This window comes from Siphateles boraxobius, unplaced genomic scaffold (genome assembly GCF_051911475.1).
Source record: "Siphateles boraxobius isolate OS27281-9 unplaced genomic scaffold, OSU_SipBor_1 8, whole genome shotgun sequence".
Lineage (NCBI taxonomy): Eukaryota > Metazoa > Chordata > Actinopteri > Cypriniformes > Leuciscidae > Siphateles > Siphateles boraxobius.
The window spans coordinates 32,114,906-32,140,423 of NW_027509208.1; the positions used below are offsets into that span (position 1 = coordinate 32,114,906).

At 41.7% G+C, this 25,518-nt stretch overlaps 1 protein-coding gene and 1 long non-coding RNA gene across 8 annotated transcripts in view; both read left to right on the forward strand.

Moving 5' to 3' along the window:
* The window catches only part of cdk19 (cyclin dependent kinase 19), a 61,907-nt gene extending 49,212 nt beyond the window's left edge, over window positions 1–12,695 (forward strand). For 5 of the 7 annotated variants that reach the window (XM_077220933.1, XM_077220930.1, XM_077220931.1 and 2 more), the window contains 2 exons: window positions 1,156–1,365; window positions 7,088–12,695. In XM_077220933.1, the coding sequence (XP_077077048.1) occupies window positions 1,156–1,365; window positions 7,088–7,201 (324 nt within the window). In that variant the 3' untranslated portion in view covers window positions 7,202–12,695. Of the gene's footprint in view, window positions 1–195; window positions 397–1,155; window positions 1,366–7,087 lie in introns of those variants that run through there. The other 2 variants (XR_013200025.1, XM_077220935.1) reach the window with 2 other exon arrangements.
* Window positions 12,696–23,748: 11,053 nt separating this feature from the next.
* LOC143728620 (uncharacterized) lies at window positions 23,749–25,264 on the forward strand. Its single transcript, XR_013199851.1, has 3 exons — window positions 23,749–23,777; window positions 23,969–24,025; window positions 25,136–25,264. It is a non-coding gene; the product is annotated as an uncharacterized LOC143728620 (long non-coding RNA).
* Window positions 25,265–25,518: the final 254 nt, after the last annotated feature.

The window sequence follows — 25,518 nt, forward strand, 5'->3', positions numbered from 1 at the left end:
ACTAAACAGTGGGTTAGTGTAGGTTTAAGCAGTTTTGACGCTTTCTTTAGAAAATTTGTTCATGTCAACCCTGCACAGGACATTGTGACCATGAGCATGGCACTTTGGTGCTTCAGGGAGACTGTCCCTGTAAAAAGTAAACAACTTTAGATAAAAGCTTATGCTAAAATGACTGCTTTCTTACCGTTTCTACAGCTAATTTCTAATGTTACTCATTCCAGTGGAATCAAGAGGGAAGCTGAGTGTAAGAAATGAGGGAGCAGCAGAGCAAGCTGCTCAGATAGCAGTGTTGTTAAGCTGTGCACTCGGGCAATGAAGGATGAAAGGTATCCAGGAAAAAGGCAAACAAATGCAAACAAACAAACATGTGCCGCATAAAGCAACCATCTCACTTCTCCAATGCTTGGTTGAGCCAATATTTACTCTTACATTTAGTGATTTTAGCCAACTCATATAATGTTCATGTTTTTCTGTGTAGTACAATATCTGGATGGCTGTGGTTGTGTTTGACGAAATGAACCTTGCACACACACGCAAACACACATCCATCATTACTCTCAAAGACCTACATAACTGGATTGGGTTCCTACCACACAAAGACCCTTATTTACCAAAGGTTTGCATGTGCAAAAAACATGTACTCATGACAGCACACGAAAAAAGCTGATCTACTAATAGTAGCTACTTAGGACTGCGTCTTTCATTCTATTGTGTCATTTTCTGTTTCCCCCTCAAAACACAAGGCATTGTCATTGCATACCCAGTGCATTCCTGTCTGTATGCAATCATTTCCTTTGTTTTGTTCAGAAGTATATTATATGTGACATGCTTGTGTCCATTGAGTAAGCAAATAGTCATTGAGCTGACACTTCTATGATCTTACAGATTCAGTTGATTCATCACAGATCTGCATAACTTGGCTATTTTACAGCAACTCTACCAATTAGATTTTAAAGCCAGACATGTATGTTTTTTTAATTAGTGGTTGACTCATATCGAATTTTTGCCTGTATCTCTATGTGAAAATGATATCACACTATTTCATTTAAAGATTGTAAATATCACATAAATAACAACTTCATCAATGAAATGTATATTTATTTTACATAATATTTCATAAATGCAAACCACAGTGATATTGAGTGTGTCCTCTAGAACCAGACGCAGCAGCACCAGCAGACGGCAGCGCAGACACAAACACAGACACAGCAGGCTCCAATTCAGCAGAGCTCAGCGCAGACCAACGGCACATCAGGCACGGCAGGGGCCAACACGGGCCCCTCCCTACAGCACGGCCAGGACCAGGGGCCACCAAACAAAAAACCTCGCACCTCAGGAACCAGTGTTCTTCAAACAGACTACCAGGTAAGAGAAAGTAATCTCAGAGGTAGCAGAGGCTATCATTTTCGCGTCCTGCGCCACGTTGTTTAAATAGCGAATTTACGCCCATGTGCGTGCTAGTCTGAAAACGAGGTGTGTTCAGGCATATTGTTGTCGCACTGCTATTTTGAGGAACTGAAATAGACTGCGCCATTGACCAACTGAAACCTGGTCTTAAGTCAATCGTGCAATATTTTTTTTGTTATTTAAAGAGCGCGTTAGTAATGTGCGCCTATAGGTGGGTGCACAACGCGCGTACACTCTGCTTATTACACACATAAGGACGCACCAGCACACAAACATGCGAAATATTTTAAATAAAAGGATTACAGTGTAAAAGATTATTATTGTGTACATAAAGATATGGTGGAATCCGGCTTGTCCCATAGATGATCTGCGCTTTAACCTCGCGAACGAGCAGATCCGTTTGCGCTCTGGAGAAGCGGTCAGCGGACCCTGTGGATGAAGACAATACCTCAGACAAACAAGCACTCAACCTTACTCTCTAAACTTGATCAGTGTAAAAGTCAAGATCCAACAAACAATGCTAAAATCAAGACCAAAGCTCATGAGGTCATATCTTCTTAAAAGCAGATGAGATATCAAGAAATAAAATCTAGCATGGGTCTTGGTTCCTTCCAAATGCTTAGGTACCGAATTAAACAAAGTGGCCGTAGCATCCTCTACAGTGTAAAATAAATACATCCTGTGAAAATTACGGTAAAAAAAACCAGCAGCTGTGGTTGCCAGTATTTTACTGAAAAAATATGGTTGCAACCTATTATGTTTTACAGTACTAAAACCCTCGCTTGGCCCTATATGCAAACTGAAGAGGATCGAAGGAATCTTCTACCTTTATAAGAAGCTCCTTTTACAGCAATGTCTCAGAAACTCTTCATTACCAAGGAAGTTAAGGCAACTGGCCTGAAATCATTTAGCACTACTGGGTGATTATTTTTAGCCACTGGAATGACTGTGGAGGTTTTCCATAATCTCTGCACCTTCTGTTTGAATGAGGATCAGTTGAAAGATATGATAAAAAATAGATCCCAATTGCTAGGCAGAGGAAATGAGCAGCCGATCCTCTATATTATCAGGCCCAGGTTTTTCCTGGCTTTAGAATGTTTAAACATATTAATTACATCCTGAACGGTGTATTGCCAGACTAACTCCTTTTCTGCTCACAAATAATATTCTTAAAATGATGTGTATCAAACCTCCCATAAAATTAATTAATCGCTTGCGCAAGCTAATAATCATCTCTGTACTCTTTAAATGACACCTTAGAATCTCTTTTAGGCTTTGTACCAACAATGGTTTTCATGCCATCCCAAACTAAGCACAAATTACTTTTTTGTTTTTTTAAACTCGCATTCCATATTTTCTTTGTAGTGCAGCATTGCCGTAGGTATTTCCAAATTCACTTTCTATTTTAATCAATTAATCTAAAAAAAGATTTGCTTCCTGAAATACATACTGTCATTTTTTTAACAGTACCTTGAGTGATTTAGTTATCCATGGGTTGATGTTTGGATATACCTTTACAGACTTTTCAGGAACAATGTTATTGTAATGATGGGTCAGCAGAAGTGGGATCCATGTGCAGCTTTATTGAAGACAGAATGAGAACAACGAGCAGAGGTCAGTCACACGCAGCAGAGATGTCAAAGGCAAGGAAGAGGAACGTAGTTAAACAACAGGCAATGGGTCAGGGCAGGCAGCAGTCAAACAGGGTAAATCCACGTAAACAGGCAGAAGTTCAGATGGGCAGGCAGCAATACAAGAATACGAGGTAAACATTCCAAGGTCAAAACCATAGACTGTGGTCAAAACACAAGAGATCAATATACTATGAATAATGCTCAGAAATGTCTGCCATGGCAAGAACAAGACTTCGCTGTGTGTGTGTGTGTGTGTGTGTGTGTGTGTGTGTGTGTGTGTGTGTGTGTGTGTGTGTGTGTGTGTGTGTGTGTGTGTGTGTGTGTGTGTGTGTGTGTGTGTGTGTGTGTGTGTGTGTGTGTGTGTGTGTGTGTGTTACATAAATAGTCCATTGGATGGGGATCAGGTGTTACTCTAATCAGCATCAGGCAATGGAATGAAGGAAAACGTAGCCCGAGTAAAAGTTAGTACTCCGGTGAGGGAGCCCTCTGGTGGTGATCAGAGAGAGCCACAGAGGCTTGGTTTGTGATAGTTATCAACACAAGACACATAGTAGCTAACAACATCAGAGATCATCAATGTCAGCACAGGACTCTTTAAAAATTTCCCAATCTTTACATTCATAACACCCTTGTGACATAATCTTCAGTCCAGTTCTTAAACTGTCTGGTTAAAGTTATCCCCTCCGTAGGGCTGTACGAATCAGTGGGATAAGCTGCATACAGTTATGATCAGCCCCATCTAATGGGGGAAGAGGGAGAGTACATTTTGTCGGACCGATCAAAGTAAAATCAAAAGTAATAAGCTTATGATCAGAGATAGGAATAGCCAGACCACAGATGGAAATATTATTCAAACCAGATCGGTGCTTAATTTCAGCCGGATCCTACCAGATCCTGTTCCGGAAAATGTCATATTTGGGATTTTTCCACCGTGGTATTTGTTTTTAAACGATCCAGCATTAGCAAGTGGATAACATGGTGACAGTATGTGCACACGTATGAGACAAGTTTATGCATATGTATTTGGTATTTTCTATTGGCCCTGAACATATATATTTTTGACCAATCAGCTTTCTTAAGCTCAAAATCCCTCTCATTGGTTGGTGCTTACTGCATTGTTTTGCGTGCAGTGAGCAGCAGAAAGTTTGGAGAGAGTGTCCTGATGAATACCCGGCAAATTATAAATAAAAATATAAATTAAAAATATGTTAATATCGGCAAAATGTTAAAAAGACAGTCAAGCATATTTTTATTATTCATTTCCGCGAGTGAAGCTGATGGTGTTACTGATAAAAAGAGATCCCGATGAAACTGAACTGGACCCTTGGATAACTCTAATACTAATCAGGATAGCAGGAGACACAAGAAACGGGAGTTAGATCAGAAATCAATGTAAAGAAAGAGGCAACGACGTCATCGGTGAGAGAAAATCACTGATCAACTGAATGATATTTGGTCATTCACAAATATCATTACAAATAGAATAGCCTTAAATAATGCAGTTCCTTGATCTTTCCACACAGGCACTCAACTCTCTCAGACACACCACTGAAAGCACTGCACATGTGCCCTAGCACAACCTGGCGGCCAACCAGTGATAATAACAGTAATCATTTTAAACAGATACCATTCTGGTGGGAACATTATAAAATTGTGACTCTAAAACTGACTAATCTAATAATATATAAATACTGTACTTTTTAAATTTGTATTAAAGACATTGAGTTATCATTCATAATGCAAGCTCGAAAAAGTAAGTGGATTTAGAAATGATGTTTGACAGGCACGTAGCCACTTGTACAATCTGGCACATGTTATAATCCGCCGTTACAGTCTACGCTGCACAACAGACAAACTCTTGCTCTCTTAATGTCTGCGTATGATGCTATTTTAAACGTTCATTATTTTGATTATTGTGTGTAATCAAATAAGTTAACATGCTTTATTTAAAACACATTATTTTTCACATACTGTACATTATTGGAGCTGTACCAGCCTGTCTGAAACTGTCTCCTTCTGTTCAGGAACAACTTTATACATTAATATTAACCTCTGAAAGCAAAAGGGGTTTTGCTTTCGCATCAAAACACAGTGTCCTTACTAAATGACGACAACTCTACAATTCACTAAAGCCTCATATTCTTTACGTATGCCTTTGGGTAAGAATTATGCTAATATTTCACATTGTGTTGTAGATGTTCGAGGAAGTGATATCTGGACTTCGATCAAGGCATTTTATGCAGTGTCTGGATCAGTGTTCTCTGATAGATAGAATAAATCACTTTGTCGGAGACTATGAGCTTTGTAACTTTGCAGATCACAAATAGATACATTACGCACGAAAGGAAAAGAAAAACATTAAAAAGCATCATATGTCCCCTTTAAGAGATTGAATCCAGCAACAAGAGAATGCATTAAAGGGTTAATTTACCCAAAAATGAAAATTCTGTCAGTAATTACTCACCCTCATGTTGTTCCAACCCTGTAAGACCTTCGTTCATCTTCGGAACACAAATTAAGATTTTGATGTAATCTGAGAGCTGGCTCACTCCTTCATAGGCTGCAATGTAATTTCATCTGCCGGTCCAGAAAAAATATTAAAGCCATCGTTAAAATAGTCCAAGTGACTACAGTGGCTCAACCTTAAGTTTATCAAGTGACGAGAATACTTTTTGTGCAAAAAAAAAAAAAACCTCAAATAATGACTTTATTAATTATTAATTTTCTTCCGTGTGTGCCTCTGATTGAGTTCACGAGAGCCACGACGCATGTGCGAGAAAATTTGACTAATTAATTATATTGATTCCTGACCCACTTCACAGATGATGATGTAAATAATTTTTCACCCATCAAATATTACCATGTGCATTACAATAAACTATGCCATATGATTCCTTTGTAATGACTGCTGGTGATACAAGAAAGTTGAGCCAAGTTAAATTTTTGGCAAATGAGCAGTAGCATTAATAAATTATGAATTTGCTTGGTTTTACTTTTTTCTGGCTTTTATTTGCTACTTTATCATCTTGGGCTATCTGAGTATAGTAACCAAATAATAATATTTATTTATTTATTTATTTATTTACATAGGTTCTTTTCAACACCCAAGGTTGCTTTACGAAGATAGGTTAAGGAATAGAACCAAATAAACATCAACATCAAAGCACGTACATATACCAAGGGCAGAAAGTAATATACAGAGGTCGCTTACAAAGTTAGGTTAAAGATACAAACAAAGAGGGATTCAAACAAATAACATATCCATAACAAGGTACAATTTACAGACCGAGAACTGAAGTGTAATATTCAGAGAAAAGAGTTTTAAAGAGGTTTTGGAAGGAGAGAAGGGTAGACGCTTGATGAATGTCTTGAGGAAGAGCATTTCAGAAATAGTACAGATTGTTAGTTGTTGTTTTTTTACGATCAAATTCAACAAATTGTTGAATATGTAGTCAACTAAAAAATGTTAATTAGGACATTTATAAGGTTTTACAGTGTGTATATAACAATATGAAATAGGGGTGTAACAATATATTGTGTCACAATATATCGCTATACAAAAATGCATCAATATGTATTGTGGATAGTGACAATATGTATCGTGTATAATTTACAGAAAATGAAAATTACTGTGAAAAAAAATTCACGTTTACTGAGTTTAGTGTCAGTACTGCATCAAACTACTGTATATAATGTTGTATATAATTTATAATAAGGCAATGGGAGAATATTTGTGGGTCCTGATAATGCCAAATTTCTTGTTTTCAGTAAAAAGTGGCCTACATTATTTTAAATATATCTAGTCAGTGACAGAGTTCAAGCATATTCGTCTAAAAGAATTCTGTATTTTCAGCTTCAGAATCCCGAATATTTTTTATTCTGGTGTCCCCATTTTATTTACACCCCCAATGTAATATGCAATAAATAAAAAAGACCCATAATATTACATTTCGCTTTCAGCTCAAATGACAAACAACAGTTAAATCATGCTGAATGCTTAAATTTTTATAATAATTTAACTTTTTTCTCGCTTTCTTTCATCACAGCACTCCAGTTCTCGGCTTGGTTACCAGAGCAATGTCCAAGGCTCCACCCAGTCGCAAAGCACTATGGGATATTCGTCCTCATCTCAGCACTCTCATCAGTCTCATCGATACTGAGACTCAAAACCATATGTAAGCACTTCAAAGAAACATTAACCACGAGCATAAAACCAGGCAAGTCTGTGTTGTCATTCGAAGAAAAGTCGGGGTTTGTCCCAATATAAACATAAAACCCAATTTTTTTCCAAATCAAAGCCGCCTGCCATCCTACAATTTTCACCAAATGCCACTCCAATCAAAGCAAAACTTTGCAATCCCTTCCCCTCAAACACCTCTGAAGAACCAGATCCATAATCAACATTGAACATTTGCCTCAATATCTCAACAGTATTTCAATACATTTAAAAAGTTTACCAGCTCTAACACCAACTATACCATCTGCTGACTGTTTAGCATTCTCACTCTCTCAGAATGATCAGCCAAATGCTATTCAGGTCGTAGTTACAGAAAGAAGTGACACAAGGCTTTTTACAATGCCTTTTTAACAGTGGTGTCCCACTGGCAGACTCTCACGGGTGTCACATCTACCAAATCTCAGCCTCTTCTGGTGTTCCAGTGAAAAGTAATATGTCCATCCTCTCTGAATGTGAAACTTCTGATGACATGACAGAGATATTTCATGTTTGATGTAGAGTTATGATTTCGGACCAGTAAGTATGTTGGACTACCCATCGCAACGTCCTGTCAAGGTTTGTGCTGGTTTGGATAAAATCCCGGATTAACATGGAGCAGACAGGAAGTAAACTACACATGAAGGTTGCGACATGGTGTTAGGATACAATTCCTGGAATTATTTTACCCTGTAAATGTATGTGATGGTGTATCTATCCCTTGGGGACTGATTTGTGCACTTACAACTGAAAATTGGCTCGTGGGTTGATACTACCACCCATTACTGTGGATTTATCATCTCAAGTCTTTCTGAGACGCCCCCATATGACACACCTGAAACTAATCAAAGAGAGACATTTACGGTATATAAGCAATTGTACATAGGCACTGAAATCCCCTTTTATCTTCCTCCTTCTCCTCTCTCCCAGTAAAGGGAGCTGCCTGCATGTACAGACAGTAGAGCAGAGACTGGATTTGTGTCAAATGTGTGTGTATATTATAAAGACTGAAGAACAAAGAGCACTATTAATTGAGAGAAATGGAACCCAGCATGACTCTTTGTGAGTGGAGAACATCTCTCAGCTACCGTGCACCACCGCATTACTACACACATCTTTTTTTGTTGTGTAACAGTGTTTTTTTGTAGTTTTTTTTTCTTTCAAATATACACTATAAAATAACATCAGCTATCAAAGAACAAGGACATGGTTTACTATTTCTCTTTTGCAGAAGAACATGTTTTATGATTTTGGTCAGGACTAGAATCCCTAAATATGTGTGCGTGCGTGCGTGCGTGCGTGCGTGCGTGCGTGCGTGCGTGTGTGTGTGTGTGTGTGTGTGTGTGTGTGTGTGTGTGTGTGTGTGTGTGTGTGTGTGTGTGTGTGAATTTGCACGTGAATTGGCTTGCATGTGTGTCTCATCTGTGGCAGCTAGCAGTTGAACTGCTTCTGCGACTTATTTTGTCTTCTGTTTTTTTTAGTGTTTTTTATGCTTTTATAATCTGATTGTTGTTGGTTTTTGTTTTGAAGTGCAGTTATTTCTTTGTGTTATTTGAGCTCAGTATGTGGACTGGAAGCAATTTTTTTTTTCATTAAGAGTTGGATTTCTCATCAGGTAAAGATGAGACTTCAGATGTATATCTTACAGGTCCTTCCAAGCTGTCTTTGATGCACTGAAATTTTGTGGTGTGTTAAACAGCTGCAAGTCATTTCTGTTGCACAATTAAGCTGGCAACATGGGCAAAAATACGAGCTCAAACGGGATTCTAAGGAAATCTTGAAACAGAGTCTTTAGAATATCTCTTGTTTAAAGCTTTATGAAAGTGAGTCAGTTTAAAAGACCCTGAAGGATAGTGTTACCCAAGTGTATTGCAGTCACCCAGCACGAATTTTTTGGACTGACAATTGATTTCAATCAAACTGTTCGTAGAAGAATGTAGCTAATGGTCAGTTGCTGCAATCATACTCCTGAGTCTCTCTTCTGTCCCATTTTAATATTTGTACATTCATTGTTTTTTGTAATATATTTTGTATTTCTCGTGAAAGTGATCAAAATCGAATGTTCCACCACACCACGCCACACCCAACCCAACCCAACCCAATCCCACCACACTATTTTCCACCCTCTCTTCTGGGTTTCTTCATACATCAAAGTGAAGTGTACATAGGGTACTTTTCTTTATGAGGATGTGACATACAAAGTATACATATTTCTGATTCTGCACTCCTCTGACTGTATGTGTTTATCACATTTTCTGATATTTATAAGTCACAAGCGAGGAAACACAGAGGGTGGATTTTTATGTTCAGCCACCATTGTCTGAAATAATGATGGAATAACATTAGTTTCATATGATGTTTTTTTTCATCAAAAGATTTTCATCATAAGATGATCCATTGTACATTTTAGTTGGTGCATATCATATTTCGTGTCATATCTTCAGTTTAATGTCTCAACCTTCTTCCTGGACATTTCCTTTGTTTTATTACAGTTTCCTCATATTTTGAGCAAAATTAACTGCAATTGCAAATAACAAAATAAATAATGACAAACATATTGTTTCTGTAGATTGTGACATTTACATGTGAAATTACTGTAAATAACATTTTATGTTTTCAATGAGAAACCTTCGGCATCATAAGACTGACATGAAGGTCATGAGAATTTTATCATAATGAGACTTTATGTTGGGTCATAATTTTGTCATGTTATGTTGAAATATGACTTTCAGTTTTATCAGCCACAATACTTTTAGGTACATTACACTATTAAGTATATAATTTGAGCACCTAGCCCGAACCCTAGTTCTAAACTTAACCATTTATCATTTATGTAATTAACAAATTACAAATATTCTTCCAACCCCTAACAAATGTTTTGAATGAGGAAAATACCCAAATTCTATCATCTTCCCCATCCAATTTAATGCTCAAACCCTGCATGCGTACAAAAATGACACTAAATGCAAAATGAGAATGAGTTGTCCGGGGGCAACAGAAAATGAACATTTGCAGTGACAACAAAACACCTTTTCTTTGTCATATGGGCGTCTCTCTAGCTTACCTAGCTAGCTATCTCGGGTCTATCCTGGATAAATCGGGATGCCTGGGCAGACCTGGTCTGGCTTCCACTATGCATGGGAAACAAACTTACATACATGCCCCTGCTATAAAAACACGCTTCAACCAGTCTAATCTTATTTTCTGGTATTAGCTGCTGTTAGATTGTCTCCCAGCCTGGCTAAACTGGCTGATTTATGATGTTTTTCAGCTATGCAAAAAAAGAAAATCTTACAGAAAAGACCAACATTTTTACAAAACTTCACAATTCATTTTATAACCTACAATTGTACTACTGAATCACTGAAGGTAATCATATGTTGTAAAGTCATTTGGGTGGATGTTTAGAAACATAGGCTATTTGACCTTACTTTTTCATATAACTCAATATATAAGCATTGTTACTAAATGTCCTCATTTTTTCCTGCTGTAAAAGACTGCACTGTTGGCATATAGTGTAGGCCATGTGTATGAGTGTATATATATATATATATATCTACACACTACACACACACACAGTACAGTCCAGAATGCAACAGTGTTGATTGGCAGATATTTTCTTGCATGCTTACAGTGATAAGTAGGGATTTTTAGGCCAAACGCATAGTCTGATTCAGGTTTGGGTTGCTATTGGCACTAAGTTTAAAAACCTGAAGTAACCGGAATAGGTTTCCCTACATATATTGGTCTGTCTATTAAAAAAAAAAGATCCATGTAGTGCGTCGTATTGGTTAAAGCATTCAGGTTTTGCTTCAGGATGCATATCAGTAGATATCAAATATGGAAAATGCCCTTATTTTATGATATGGTTAGTTGTATCTGCCCTTGTTTTTTCCCCCTGCTGTTTCACAACTCTGTCATAAGAGACCCATTTGTGGGTCATGACTCCCTACTTGAGAACACACTGGTTTAGAGATTTGGCTCTAGCATCTGGTGAGCCAGTTCTTTGCACTTTATACCGGTCATGTCACTTTTTGAGCAGCCCAGTAGTTCACGGCAGTCTAATTACAAGTTGCTTACATTTTGTATATTATGGTGTTTTAGAAATCAGAGTGTTTATCCTTCTCTCCTTGTTACCTTTATACTGAAAAATCTCAGCTCATTGATTTTTTCCCCTTTCTTTTTCCATTAATTTTTATTGTCTTCTGCAGATTGTCTTTCTGTCTCTTTAATAATGTTTTGTTGGTAACCATGGTGTTATTTTCAATACAACTGTTTTGTGATTGGCTTTATGATTGGTATTCAAGACAGAAATCAGCTTGATTCTCTATTGATCTGACAAGCGTAAAGGAGATGCCCATATATTATTGTCCTATTTATAATTCTTACTCCTACAATAATTATGCTTTCTGAAACGGGCTTCAATGAATGTTTTTAAAATGAGTTTTATATGTACAGCATTTAAAATAATTGCCATGTTATGATATGTTGCACTGTAATTACGGAATTATTTAGTGGTAAATGTAAAGTATTTCTTATGAATATGATGTTTGGTTTTTATTGTTGTATTTTTTAGACACTAACATATGGCTTTAATGATATAGTAATAAGCAAGAAAATACACTTATATAAATGTATATGTATTTACATGATAAAGACCTCTATGTTTAGACATTTGTCTTCTGATGGAACATTTGCATACGTGTTTATCTTTTTTATTCCAAACTTTAAACTATTTAATTTTTCCATATATATATCCTGTTGGCTTGCTTTTCAAAATGCCTCCCCATGTATTCTTGCTCCCTTTGCAGGTATTTTTTAAAGATCGGATTGGAGCAGTCACTGAAATATACCTGTGATATATTATAGATGTTTCCTTCTAAAATATTTAGATGCAGTAGCACTTTATTACCAGTTACATTACACAGTCAAACTCATTACGCATGCATTCGGATTATGAGAGAGACAAGGGAGGGCATTTTATGAATGCACAAGAGAGATTTTTATAACTTTATAAAGGCCCATAGAACAAGGTCCATAGAATCAACAACATCTGATTATGTGAAATTTTTATTTTAGCCAACATGATGATATTGTTTTTGAGGCAACAGCTCTCTCTCTCTCTCTCTCTCTCTCTCTCTCTCTCTCTCTCTCTCTCTCTCTCTCTCTCTCTCTCTCTCTCTCTCTCTCTCTCTCTCTCTCTCTCTCTCAACAGTATGAATCAAATACTTGCAAATTACATAACATGGCCTTTTTAGACATAGGAGACTATCTCACATTGACTCCCTTGTATGCGTATGTGCAAAAATGCAGACAACACATTCTTACTCTCTTATTTTTCAAGTTGTTTCTTCATTATTTTAGTGTACAAATGACTGTTATATGAGAAAATATGCATATTTATTTTATATTCTATATTGTAATAAAATCCCTTTGCTTCATGTAAGTTTTATGGTTTATTCACAACTTTATAAGTTTATTTTACACAAATATATTATGTGCTGTGTGTATGAAATTTTCAGATGTGCATGCAGTCAGGTTCACACTCAGCTGGTCATCAAAGAATCATGTTTTACAGTATAAGACTTTCCATAATGCATTGCAATTTATAGTATTTTGGAAAATTATATACAGTATATATATAAATCTCTATTAAAATTGGCCTGTCTTTGTTTTTCCTACAGCCAGACAATATCCTTGTTTTGCTTTGCATTCATGATTGATAGGGCACATTACAACAATGTTGTATGTTACAATTCTAAATGTTTAATGTACATAAACATACAGAGAAACAAAGAAAATGCTTCCTTCATTAAAAGCCTAATAGAATGAGCTGACTAGTGACAAAATAGCTACAAACTTGATGTGGTTAAGCAATCCTACGATCAAGGTGAGTAAACCAGAAAACTATTGGTGTGGAGAACAAAAAAAAAATACAAACTATCAGAACTTTATAATCTGTTTAGCTAAATAATGGACAAACCTTGACTGATCCAATGGAAATTAATAATGGTTTTAAAATGATACTATGAAAATGTATATCCTTCTGAATGCGTGGACACTTCAGCTATAGAAGATACAAAACTAAATCTGGAAAATAGCTTAAGAATTGATGGAAGTGGTATAAAGTATGAACAGTGGATAAGCTCCTGGGCCTGATGACTTGCCCATAGAGATTTCTAAAACATTGTTGCCTCATCTTCTGGAAAAGTTTAATGAATAATATGAAAAAATGCTGACCTTTAAAGTATATTTACTTAAGCTTACTTAAGCTAAACCCGGGCAAATCCCCAATGGATAGGGCATCTTCCCACATAGCAAGCAATCTTGGCCAGCAAGCCTCCAGTCGGCAATGGCATGTATCCTGTCAGCTGGAGCTGGACCATGTGAGGCAATGATGGCACAGCATGGATCCCAGCAAACATCATGAGGGCAGATTACTGGTGGGAAGAGTGTGGCCCAGATCAATCCAGCACTGAAAAAATGTTTTCATTCATCCAATTAAAAAAATGTACACTAAAAAAATTTTCATTCATCCAATTAAAACAAAATAGGGTAATGGTTCACATCTATATTATATAAATTGAGCCAATGAAAAATGAACAATATTTTCTGTCTATGAAAACTATTTTATAAAACCTGGCACAAAGTATATTTTACTTGTTGAATAATTTAAGTCAATTCATTTTAATTATATTTTTGATCAAAACAAAAAGATATAGATTAAATCAAATCAAAATTCTCATTTGAGAAATAATATGTATAGAAATTATTAGTTCCCTTTCGTTGTCACTCCGAGTTACGTCGGATGACGACGAATGGGGTTTCGCTTAGAAAGCCTATCAACTTCGAGTATTACAAAACGAGCCAATGGCAAAGAAATGCCATGGGTCTGCGGAATTTGCATGGCGTAACTCCGCCCCACCTCGTGGGTATAAAAGGAGGAAGCCGGCAGCAAGCAGATATGTTTTCGCTTCGGAGCCAAGTGTATTCTTCTCTCCACAAGCCATCTCTGAATTGTCAGCTTTACAAACGAGTACCTCGAGTGTTGGTGTGACGGCGATCTACGGCGAGAGCGTGCTTCCTGCTGATCTGTTGCAGTGGTCTGCCAGTCGGTGCGTTTCTCCCCGGGTGCTTCAACACTTGAGTTTTCTCTCACTAAAAGAGCTTACACGTGGCACGTCTTTTTAAAGATGTCTCGCCCGTGTACTTCTGGTTGCGGCAGATTGGTATCGGACTCTGATGGGCACGAGCGTTGCATAGTATGTTTGGGCATTGATCATGCTAGAGCAGCGCTCGTGGATGACTCATGTTCTCTCTGTGGGAACATGACCATCGCGTCATTACGGTCGAGACTCGGTGAACTCGCAAGAGTGAGAGTCCCCTCATCCACCCCCCGTCCTGCGGCTGGTGGCCAGGGTGATCTGAGGGTTACGGTCTGGAACAAGGCGCCGACTATGTGTCCGCGACCCCAGCCCCCCTCTTCAATGACGGTGCCCGCTAGTGAACTGCTGATTCCCGCGGGTCTACCCTCTGGTGGCCCGCGTGCTTCGGTTGAAGCTACAGAGGAAGATGCCATGTCTGTTGCAGCATCACTTGGCGGGTTTGACTCTTCTGGAAGTGAGGGCTCGTCACAGCTGCCACCTTCCGGTGTGCATACGGCTGTGCTCGAGTCTGATCCGGAGATGACGGCCATGCTTTCCCGGGCAGCCGCGAGCATCGGACTTGAGTGGAGGCCTCCACCCTGTCCTGAGCGCTCGCGGCTGGACGATTGGTTTTTGGGTAAGGCCGCCGACCCTCGTCCTCGGCAAACCCCAATACCTTTCTTCCCGGATGTGCATGATGAGATCTCGAAGTCCTGGAAGACCCCCCTGTCTTCTCGGGACCGCTCGCTGGTCTCATCCGCCTTTCCTCCCCTCGATGAGGCAGCTGCCCGTGGGTACACTGGGCTTCCCCCGGTTGAACGCTCTGTTGCCATGCAACTATGTCCTCAGAGTGCTTCTTCTCGGGGCGAGCCTAAGCACCCATCCAAAGCCTGTAGATTTTCGTCGACCCTGGTGGCGAAGTCTTACAGAGCGGCGGGACAGGCGGCTGCTTCACTGCATGCTATGGCCACTCTGCAGGTCTACCAGGCCCAGATGCTCAGAGACATGCACGAGGGTAGGACAAACCCAGGGCTCTTTGATGAGCTGCGCGCCGCGACCGACCTTGCTCTCCGGGCGACGAAGGTTACCGCGCGCTCCCTGGGTTTGGTGATGTCCACAGCTGTGGTCCAGGAGCGACATCTGTGGCTGAACCTGGCTGACATGCGGGACGCTGAGCGGACCCGTCTGCTTAACGCCCCCTTGTCCCAGGCCGGCCTCTTCGGCGGTGCAGTTGAAGACTTTGCCCAACAGTTTTCAACTGCCCAGAAACAGACCGAGGCCATCAAACACATTCTGCCCCGCCGGCCCGCTGCTGCCTCCACCTTGCCGGCCGGGCAGACGCCTCGACCTGTTTCCCGCCGAGGGCGCCCTCCTGCGGCTCCCGCCCCTCCCGCCCGGACCACGCAGCAGCCTCCACCCAGGGCCGGTCGCGGAGGAAGCCGTAAGAAGGCGCCACAGCCCTCTCCTGCCCCGCCCCCCGCTAAACGCCGGGCCAAGCGGCGCTCCTGAGACGGGCTGCTCAGGGATGATGATTGTTTCTCAGGAGGTGGTAGCAGGACCACTCCTTCCCCCGGTGGAGGGCCGGGGGAGAATCTTTTGTTCTCCACTCCCCGCTGCTCACCCACGGGTGGGCAGCACCCTAATGTGGTTAAAGTCAGAAACAATCCCCTCTTCCCTGAGCTCACAGAGTTCTCGGGCGACACAGAGCGCCGCCCACAAGCCGTGCTCTCCTCGCCCCCCTCTGTCCCAGAGGCGGTTGACACGGCGTGCCGTCCACGGACCGCTTCGCCCCTGTCCCCCTCTGTCGCCAGACCCCTGGCAGAGCAGGCCCCCGCGGGACGACCAGCCTGGTCCTCCCCTGGCCCCCTCTGCCAGGGCGCGGTTGCTAACTGTGCCCCCTCTCCGGGCCGCTATGCCGTCCACATCTGGGCCAGTTACTCCGCTTCGCTGCCCCTCCGGGGGGACGCCTGTGGCTCGCATGATCCCGTTGGTTCAGTTCCTGGGAGCCTGGCTAGAGCTTCCCCGTCTGTCCCACTGGATCGCGCGTACCGTCAGGCTCGGCTATGCGATTCAGTTCGCACGGTCTCCTCCCCGCTTCAGGGGAGTCCGCTCCACTTTGGTCGGTGGCAATGCCCCTATCATGAGAGCAGAGATTGCCACCCTGCTGGCGAAGGGTGCAATCGAGACTGTCCCTCCAGCCGAGATGAGGTCCGGCTTCTACAGCCCCTACTTCATTGTCCCCAAGAAAGCCGGTGGGTTACGGCCAATCCTGGACTTGCGCGTGCTGAACCGCTCCCTTCACCGGATGCCGTTCAAGATGCTCACCGCCAAACGCGTTTTCGAATGCATACGGCCCCAGGATTGGTTTGCAGCGATCGACCTGAAGGACGCCTACTTTCATGTCTCCATTCTTCCTCGACACAGACCGTTCCTCCGGTTTGCTTTCGAGGGGCAGGCATACCAGTACGCGGTTCTCCCTTTCGGGCTAGCCCTGTCTCCTCGCATCTTCACGAAGGTCGTCGAGGCGGCCCTTGTTCCCCTTCGAGAGCAAGGGGTTCGCATCCTGAGTTATATCGACGACTGGCTGATCCTAGCTCACTCTCGAGATCAGGTTTGCGAACACAGGGACCTAGTGCTTCGGCACCTAGCCCGTCTGGGCCTTCGGGTCAACTGGGAGAAGAGCAAACTTTGCCCCGTGCAGAGGATCTCTTTTCTCGGTATGGACATCGACTCGGTCGCCATGTCCGCGCAGCTTACGAGCGAGCGCGTGCAGCCACTGCTGACTTGCCTAAGACAATTCGAGGGCAAGAGTGCGGTTCCACTGAAACTTTTTCAGAGGCTCCTGGGGCATATGGCATCTGCAGCCGCGGTCACGCCGCTCGGATTGCTTCATATGAGACCGCTTCAGCTTTGGCTTCGCGACCGAGTCCCGAGGTGGGCATGGCAACACGGCACGTTCCGAGTACCAGTTACTCCGACCTGCCGTCAGTTCTTCACCCCGTGGACGAACCTCGATTTTCTCAGGGCCGGTGTCCCCCTGGCTCGAGCTTCCCGGCATGTTGTTGTCTCAACAGATGCCTCCACCACGGGCTGGGGCGCCATGTGCAATGGACATGCTGCTGCGGGCTCCTGGACAGGACCCCAGCGGCTATGGCATGTCAATTGCCTCGAGTTGTTGGCAGTACGCCTTGCCCTGCACCGCTTCCGAGCGTTGCTCAGGGGTCAACACGTACTAGTCCGCTCAGACAATACCGCCACTGTAGCGTACATCAACCATCAAGGTGGTCTATGCTCCCGCCGTATGTCACAACTCGCTCGCCACCTCCTCCTATGGAGTCAGAAGCATCTGAGGTCGCTTCGAGCCATCTTCATTCCTGGAGCGCTGAACTGTGCAGCCGACGAGCTCTCACGGCTTCAGCCCCTCCCTGGAGAATGGCGACTCCATCCCCAGTCGGTTCAGCTGATTTGGGACCAGTTCGGGGACGCGCAGATAGATCTGTTTGCCTCTCACGACTCGACCCATTGCGCCCAGTTTTATTCCCTGACCGAGGGCACGCTCGGCACGGATGCTCTGGCGCACAGCTGGCCGCAGGGCCGCAAGTATGCGTTTCCCCCAGTGAGCCTTCTTGCGCACACTTTGCGCAAGGTCAGGGAGGACGAGGAGCAGGTCATTCTGGTTGCCCCTTACTGGCCCAACCGGACCTGGTTCCCCGAACTAGTACTCCTCGCGACAGCACCTCCCTGGCCGATCCCTCTGAGGAAGAACCTTCTTTCTCAGGGACGGGGCACCCTATGGCACCCTCGTCCCGATCTTTGGAACCTCCACGTGTGGCTCCTGGATGGGACGAGGCAGGTTTGAGTACCCTACCACCAGCGGTGGTGGCTACCATCACTTCCGCTAGAGCGTCGTCCACGAGACACGTCTATGCGTTGAAGTGGAACCTCTTCGTCAACTGGTGCTCTTCTCACCGAGAAGACCCCCGGAGATGCTCGATCAGTGTTTTGCTTTCCTTCCTTCAACAGGGGCTGGAGCGAAGGCTGTCTCCCTCCACCCTGAAGGTCTATGTTGCCGCCATTGCCGCACATCATGACCTCATCGAAGGTAAGTCGGTGGGGAAGCACGACCTGATCATCAGGTTCCTGAGAGGAGCGAGGAGACTGAATCCTCCTCGTCCTCCTCTCGTTCCCTCTTGGGATCTCTCAGTGGTTCTAACTGCCCTGAAGAGTGCTCCCTTTGAGCCCCTGCAATCAGTCGAGCTTAAGTTCCTGTCTATGAAGACAGCGCTCCTGGTTGCACTGGCCTCCATCAAGAGGGTTGGGGACCTGCACGCATTCTCCGTTGACGAAGCGTGCCTGGAATTTGGGCCGGCTTACTCTCACGTGATCCTGAGACCCCGGCCTGGATATGTGCCCAAGGTTCCTACCACTCCCTTTCGGGACCAGGTGGTGAACCTGCAAGCGCTGCCCTCGGAGGAGGCAGACCCAGCCTTGACACTGCTCTGTCCAGTACGCGCTCTCCGCGCCTATGTAGACAGAACGCAGTGTTTCAGGACCTCAGACCAGCTCTTTGTCTGTTATGGTGGGAAGCTGAAGGGAAAGGCTCTCTCCAAGCAAAGGTTGTCTCACTGGATAGTGGACACCATTGCTTTGGCTTACCAGCAGCAAGGTCGACCGTGCCCCCTTGGTGTGACTGCCCACTCCACCCGGAGTGTGGCGTCCTCTTGGGCTCTAGCGCATGGCGCCTCGCTAACAGACATCTGCAGAGCTGCAGGCTGGGCGACACCTAACACATTCGCCAGATTCTATAATCTCCGAGTGGAGCCTGTGTCCTCTCGTGTACTCGCTTCAACCAGCTAGTACCGGACCCGCTCAGGTGTCTTCGCTTGCTCGCCATTCCACTCCACGGACTGGATACGTGCGATATTTTCCTCAGGTGAGCTTCTCCGAAAGCCCTGAGCTCCTCCAGCACTCCTGACGTCGGCGCCAGTGTCTATTGCCTGTGCGTCGGCTAGGTGCCTCCCGTGTGCATGGTCCCTCCTCTGAGCGACCCCCACATGTGTATTTCCACTGTAAGCCTCTCTGAGCGTGTGTCTTTCCCTTGGCAAGCCACCTTGCCACCCCTGGGGTTGAAATATTCCACCTGCGGCTGGACACCCCAGTGTTTTCCATATGCTTCCTTCGGGTCATATGTGTATTCTCTAAGTCCCCCCCCTCCGGGCTGGCATTAATTGCATACTTCCCCTAAGCTTGGGATATGCTTCCCAGTGTACCTTGGTATTCCTGTGTTATATGGAGTCCTTTGTCCAGGCTGACAGGGATCTCGATTTACGCAGGGCACTGGAAGACAGCTGAGAAGGTGGCGTGATTAGACTGGTAACCCCATTCGTCGTCATCCGACGTAACTCGGAGTGACAACGAAAGGGAACGTCTACGGTTACGTATGTAACCCTCGTTCCCTGAGTAGGGAACGGAGACGTTACGTCTGCCTGCCACTTTCCGCTGTACCGCGGGGATCGCCTGAGCTCAGTCTTGGCTCCTCAGCGAAGAAACATATCTGCTTGCTGCCGGCTTCCTCCTTTTATACCCACGAGGTGGGGCGGAGTTACGCCATGCAAATTCCGCAGACCCATGGCATTTCTTTGCCATTGGCTCGTTTTGTAATACTCGAAGTTGATAGGCTTTCTAAGCGAAACCCCATTCGTCGTCATCCGACGTAACGTCTCCGTTCCCTACTCAGGGAACGAGGGTTACATACGTAACCGTAGACGTTTTCTCCTATCAAATATATATAGATTTAATTAAACAATTGTTTCTCATTTTTAAAAATACAAGTCAATAGATATTATTTGTTTTAAACAAACAAAAAAGGTATGGATTTAATAAAACATGTTTCCCATTAAGAAACATTACTTTATATTTAATCTCATCCAGAATCTAATAAAAAAAAAGACATCAATAATTTTCATTACATTGATATTTATTAACTTATTATACATTAGTTCCACACATCCACAATTTCAGTACTCAAGTGTCAGATTTTTAACTTCTTAGAGCTGGTAGACATTGACCTTAGAAAACAACCCAGATAACAAACCACCATCGAAACAATGTTGAATTAATGTCAATGTGTCAATGTTAACTGCATTGAATCAACATAAAAAATGTTGAAATTTCATCCAAAAATCAATAGTAATGCAATTGAATCAATGTTACAATGTGATGTTGATTCAACATCATGCTTGCACTCTCAGAAAATAAAACACAACTACAACTGACTTAACATCACACAGTCTGATATTAACTGCTTTTTTAGATGTAGATGTTTTATTGAAAATGTTTGATCACCATTATGGTGATTGGTGTTTCCTCTAGTTAGGCAGTTTGACTGTTGGCTTTTTATGTGAGTTGGTGGTCTTTGTAACAGTGGTTACCAAAACACAATTTGTTTCAAAGAAAGACAGATGTTTCTTAGCATCATAAAATAGAAGGAAGCACCAATCTTGTCACTGTTCAAAAGTTATTAATTATATATTATTTTCACCAACAGTTCTTTCTTGCCACAGATCAGACATTCTTAATTTGAATACATTGTAGGATTTTTTATTTTTTTTGCACACAAACAGACATCAATAATCATCATATGAATCTCAATCATGGTGACATGTTTCATGCTGCAATGCATGCTGGGAGCCACCATAGTATAAAACTCATTGCTCCCAGCAATGCTACTAGTACTTATTTTTTAGATACTAGTATCTATTCCATTAAGTACTGAGCCGTCTTATAATCAGACACACAGGTAAGAATCCTTAATTTTCATTCAACCTGCATATTTTACCAAACTTTATCCAAGTAAAAGATGAACGAAATCAATAGTTTTTTTCTTGTGTGTTAATTTAATGTTAACGTACTCATTCAGTCCACGAGAGACATTTTTTATTATCTGCCGGTGTAATTAAAAGCCGGTTAGTGAACGGTTAGTGCACGTACAATCATAACGCGGTTGTACTGTCAAGCATGCAAGTGAATTATGAAGTTTGAGTTTTGAATTATGAGTGTCTATGAAACGGGCACATGTGCAAATCTTTTTTTCAGTAAATGCTAATTGAGGTATGAACAAAATTTTTAATTCTTGTCTAATTAGGCTACTGTAAACGTGCATATGCAAACCGCTGCTGGCTTGATAGCAGAACTATTAGCAGCATACAGTGACTTGCACTGTAATGTTATCTAGGCTAAATCAGCCATTTTATAACTTATTTTAATGAGAATCGATGGCTTCGGTAGTTATTAACTAGAGAAGTTATCTGTTCTTTACAACATGTTTCCTTGTCAGCTCTGCGGGTAAACATGTGGTACCCCTGTAACCTATGTGAAATATATGAAAATAAACAGCAATGTCTCAAATATTGTATTTCGTTGCTGCATACTTAACTGTGATAGGAAGTTTAAAAAAAATGCAGGTTTGAAATCTCACGTGTACAGACACCATAAAGGATATAGGTCAAAAACCACAATGTGCACTACACTTTCCTTGGAATGTCATGTTGGTTTGTGTAGGGCCAAAAGTTCTACTTTACCTGAGTTCATTTCTCATGTCAAAATGCACATTAAAGAGGACGAAAAGTCACATGCCCTTTCAAGTAGTGTGGTAAAACATTTACTGTTAAATCAACATTTACGTCTCATTTGTCCAGAAAACATAACACAAATATAGGAGGCCTATTTGACTCCATTACAGCAAACCCTGAAGCCAGCTGCTCTCAGATTCAGGACATTGATGTTCAGTCTGATTCACAGACTGATGCTGATGAAAATTATAAGGAACCAGATGTTAGTCCTGAAAAGGTTGACGAGACTTTGTTTTTAAGGAATTTTGCTCTGTTCTATTTGAAATTGCAAGCCAAGCTACTGCTTCCAGTCTCAGTCATTCAGACAATCATTGAAGACACGCAGTCAATACATGAAATAAATCAGTCCCATTTGCTTTTCAGACTTCAGGAAAAGTTAATCTCACTTAATGTTCCAGAAGCAATGATAAAAATGGTACTTGACAATCTTAAAGCTGAAGATCTTTTTACATCCTGTAATAGCCATACATTAAGATCAGATCAGCGAAGAACATTTTTTTTCAAGAAAAGCTTTCATTATGTTGAGCCAGTGCCTATTCGCCTACACTCTCAGAAATAAAGGTACACGATGGTACAAATAATGTTCCTCGAAGAACAGTTTTGTACCTTTTCAATAATAGTACCTTTAATGGTACAGGAAAGACCTCTGATGATAAGGTTTGGTACCTTTTAAGGTACAATTGAAATTAAGGTACATAATTGTTCTCACATCAAGGGTACAATGATAGGCCAAACTACTGTTAAATTCGTGATTGGTTGCTGTGTTGAGTATTTGGCATAGCAACAAGACGCTGATTGGTCGAAATCGCTTCAGCCGTTAAGGAATTTTCCAAACTGACAGCGGGCAGCAGGCTACATGACTGCGCGTTTTATTTTAAATATCAAACTTGAAGAAGACAAAATTAAAAGGTGAGTTCTGATAATTTATGTTTATATTTAGTTCACAAGTCGAAACTATAAATGTTTCAGCCACTTAACGTAAATTTAGCGAGTTAAATTAGCTTTGCACCAAATGCTTTTAGCCATTTGACTTGTATAACGTTACACTTTATAATGCAATTATTGATTAGTATTAAGTCATCGCGTGTAAATACTATGGCGTTTGTTCTCCATTGTCCACTATAACTGTTAACTTTGCTATTAGGCACAACAACATGAAACTGATTGCCCAAGGTCGCTGCATCCGTTACTGCATTTTCAAATAGAACGGAGCGGGAAGCAGATTACCACCAGCACGAGCACCACTACAACATGAGCACCATGGCTTCGCCCTCTTCATCGTCAGAAGAACTTTAGAGGCTGGACTCGAATTAGAAGAGGAAATTCAAAGGTGAGTTTAATGTTTAACCAAATAAAAAACATATTAAACGTTACAGCCACTCAACATGACATTAGCGTGTAAATAGCTTAATTAGGTACGAATCCAGTCAGTGCTATTAGCGTCTGCAAATATATTTAAAAGCAATTGAGTTTCTGTGTCCTAAGTACACATTTAATACGTAATTATTGTAAATGAATGCTTAACTAGAGGTGCCATGGAGGTGTACATTAGTCCACATACAATAACGTTACTGTATGCAGTTGTTGAACAACGCCACCGAACAGTGCACAGATAAAAAATATATATATATATAGATGCCATTCATTTTATCAGAGAATTTTGTTGAAACTCAGCAAATGTGTCTTTGTTTTTTAGATCATGAAGATGATGGGGTAAACTGAAAGTCTGACTGCATCCTCAGCTGAGGCAAGTATCAGTACAATGAGTTATTTGAGTTTATTAATCTTATGATATTCTCTTAAAAAAAAAAAACTTTAAGTGAATCATTTAAAACTGCTATTCTTTTTTTTTTTTTTTTGTGTAAAATGTAAAAATGCAGAAAGGTTTTTCTTTTTTGTGAAACTGTTTTTTTCATATCTGCATTTCCGTTATTCCAGGAAATGGACTGAATGCATGCTGTGGCTGATTTAAGGTGTTTCCAGGATTCCTTAAAGGTATAGTTCACATTAAAATGAAAATTCTGTCATTAATTACTCACCCTCATGTCGTTCCAAACCCGTAAGACCTTTGTTTATCTTCTGAAACACAAATGAAGATATTTTTGATGAACTCCAAGAGCTTTCTGTTCCTCCATTGGGAGCTTTCGCAACTAATACATTCAAGCCCCCGAAAGGTAGTCAAGACACCATTAAAGTAATCCTTGTGACTCCAGTGGTTTTACCTTAATTTTATGAAGCGATGCAAGACTTTGTTTTGCGGAGAAACAACAACAACATATTTACCTCTATATTTAGAAAATAATATAATCTAAAACACATTCACGTTACAACTTCCGGTCTTGAGTCAACATAATAAGCATGCGTCATAGTGCTCCCCTACAGGATTGCAGGTCTGTATTTTCCTAAATAAAGTGTTAAATTGTTGTTGTTGTTGTTGTTGTTGTTTTTTTTTTGTTGCAAAAACAAACAAAGCACCGCTTCATAAAATTGGTTAAACATGTCACGAGTCACATGGATTACTTCAATGATGTCTTTCCTATCGTTCTGGGCCTTGAATGTGTTAGTTGCATTGCTCCCAATGGAGGGACAGAAAGCTCTCAGAATTTCATTAAAAATATCTTCATTTGTGTTCCGAAGATGAATGAAGGTCTTATAGGTGTGGAATGACATGAGGGTGAGTAATTAAGAAAATAATTTTCACTTTCATTTTTTTCAAAATTGTCCAATGTGTTGAGGTCGGCTAAGCTGAAATCCATTATAGAAGCACATTACATGGATGCCAGACGAGATGTTGCAGGATTTAGTTCACCCAAAAAATTAAACATTTGATGGGGCCCCATTGACTTCCATAATATAAAAAAAAATTCTATGGAAGTCAATGCGGCCCATCAACTGTTTCAATTATCAAAATATCTTCTTTTTTGGTTCAAGTGAAGAAAGGAACTCACACAGGTTTGGAACAACTTGAGGGCGAGTAAATGACAGAATTGTCAGTTCTAGGGTGAATTTTTAAGTCTACAGGTCAAATTTTAGCTTGTCATTGGGAGTATAAATTTTATCAATTAACTTCTGTCTTTTCTAATACTGATTCTTCATTTTGTTCAGGAAGAACTGGCTACATCACAACCCACTGTGCAGATTTTGGGAACGTCTTGACTGGACGTGTCTTCAGTGAGAGGAGAATCTTCAGCCGTGTAAAAATGGAGGGATCTGAAATTGCCGAGCAGTTGGGGTTAGGGTGACCACCCGTCCCGCGTAGCGCGTGCGCGCACAGCGTTTGAAGCCCAATTCATGCGTCCCGCAAATTGAGACCGTGTCACGCATAATCAATGCTTGCTCAAAAAAAAAGTCGGTCGCTCTATATCCTCGAGCCCCAGGCACCCAAACGAACATTACTTGACAGTTCAGCACGCTACTGTTGCCACACCCACGTGACCTCAGTTGAATTGCTGACTAGGTTGTTGTCAACTTTTTCATTGTTGTCATGA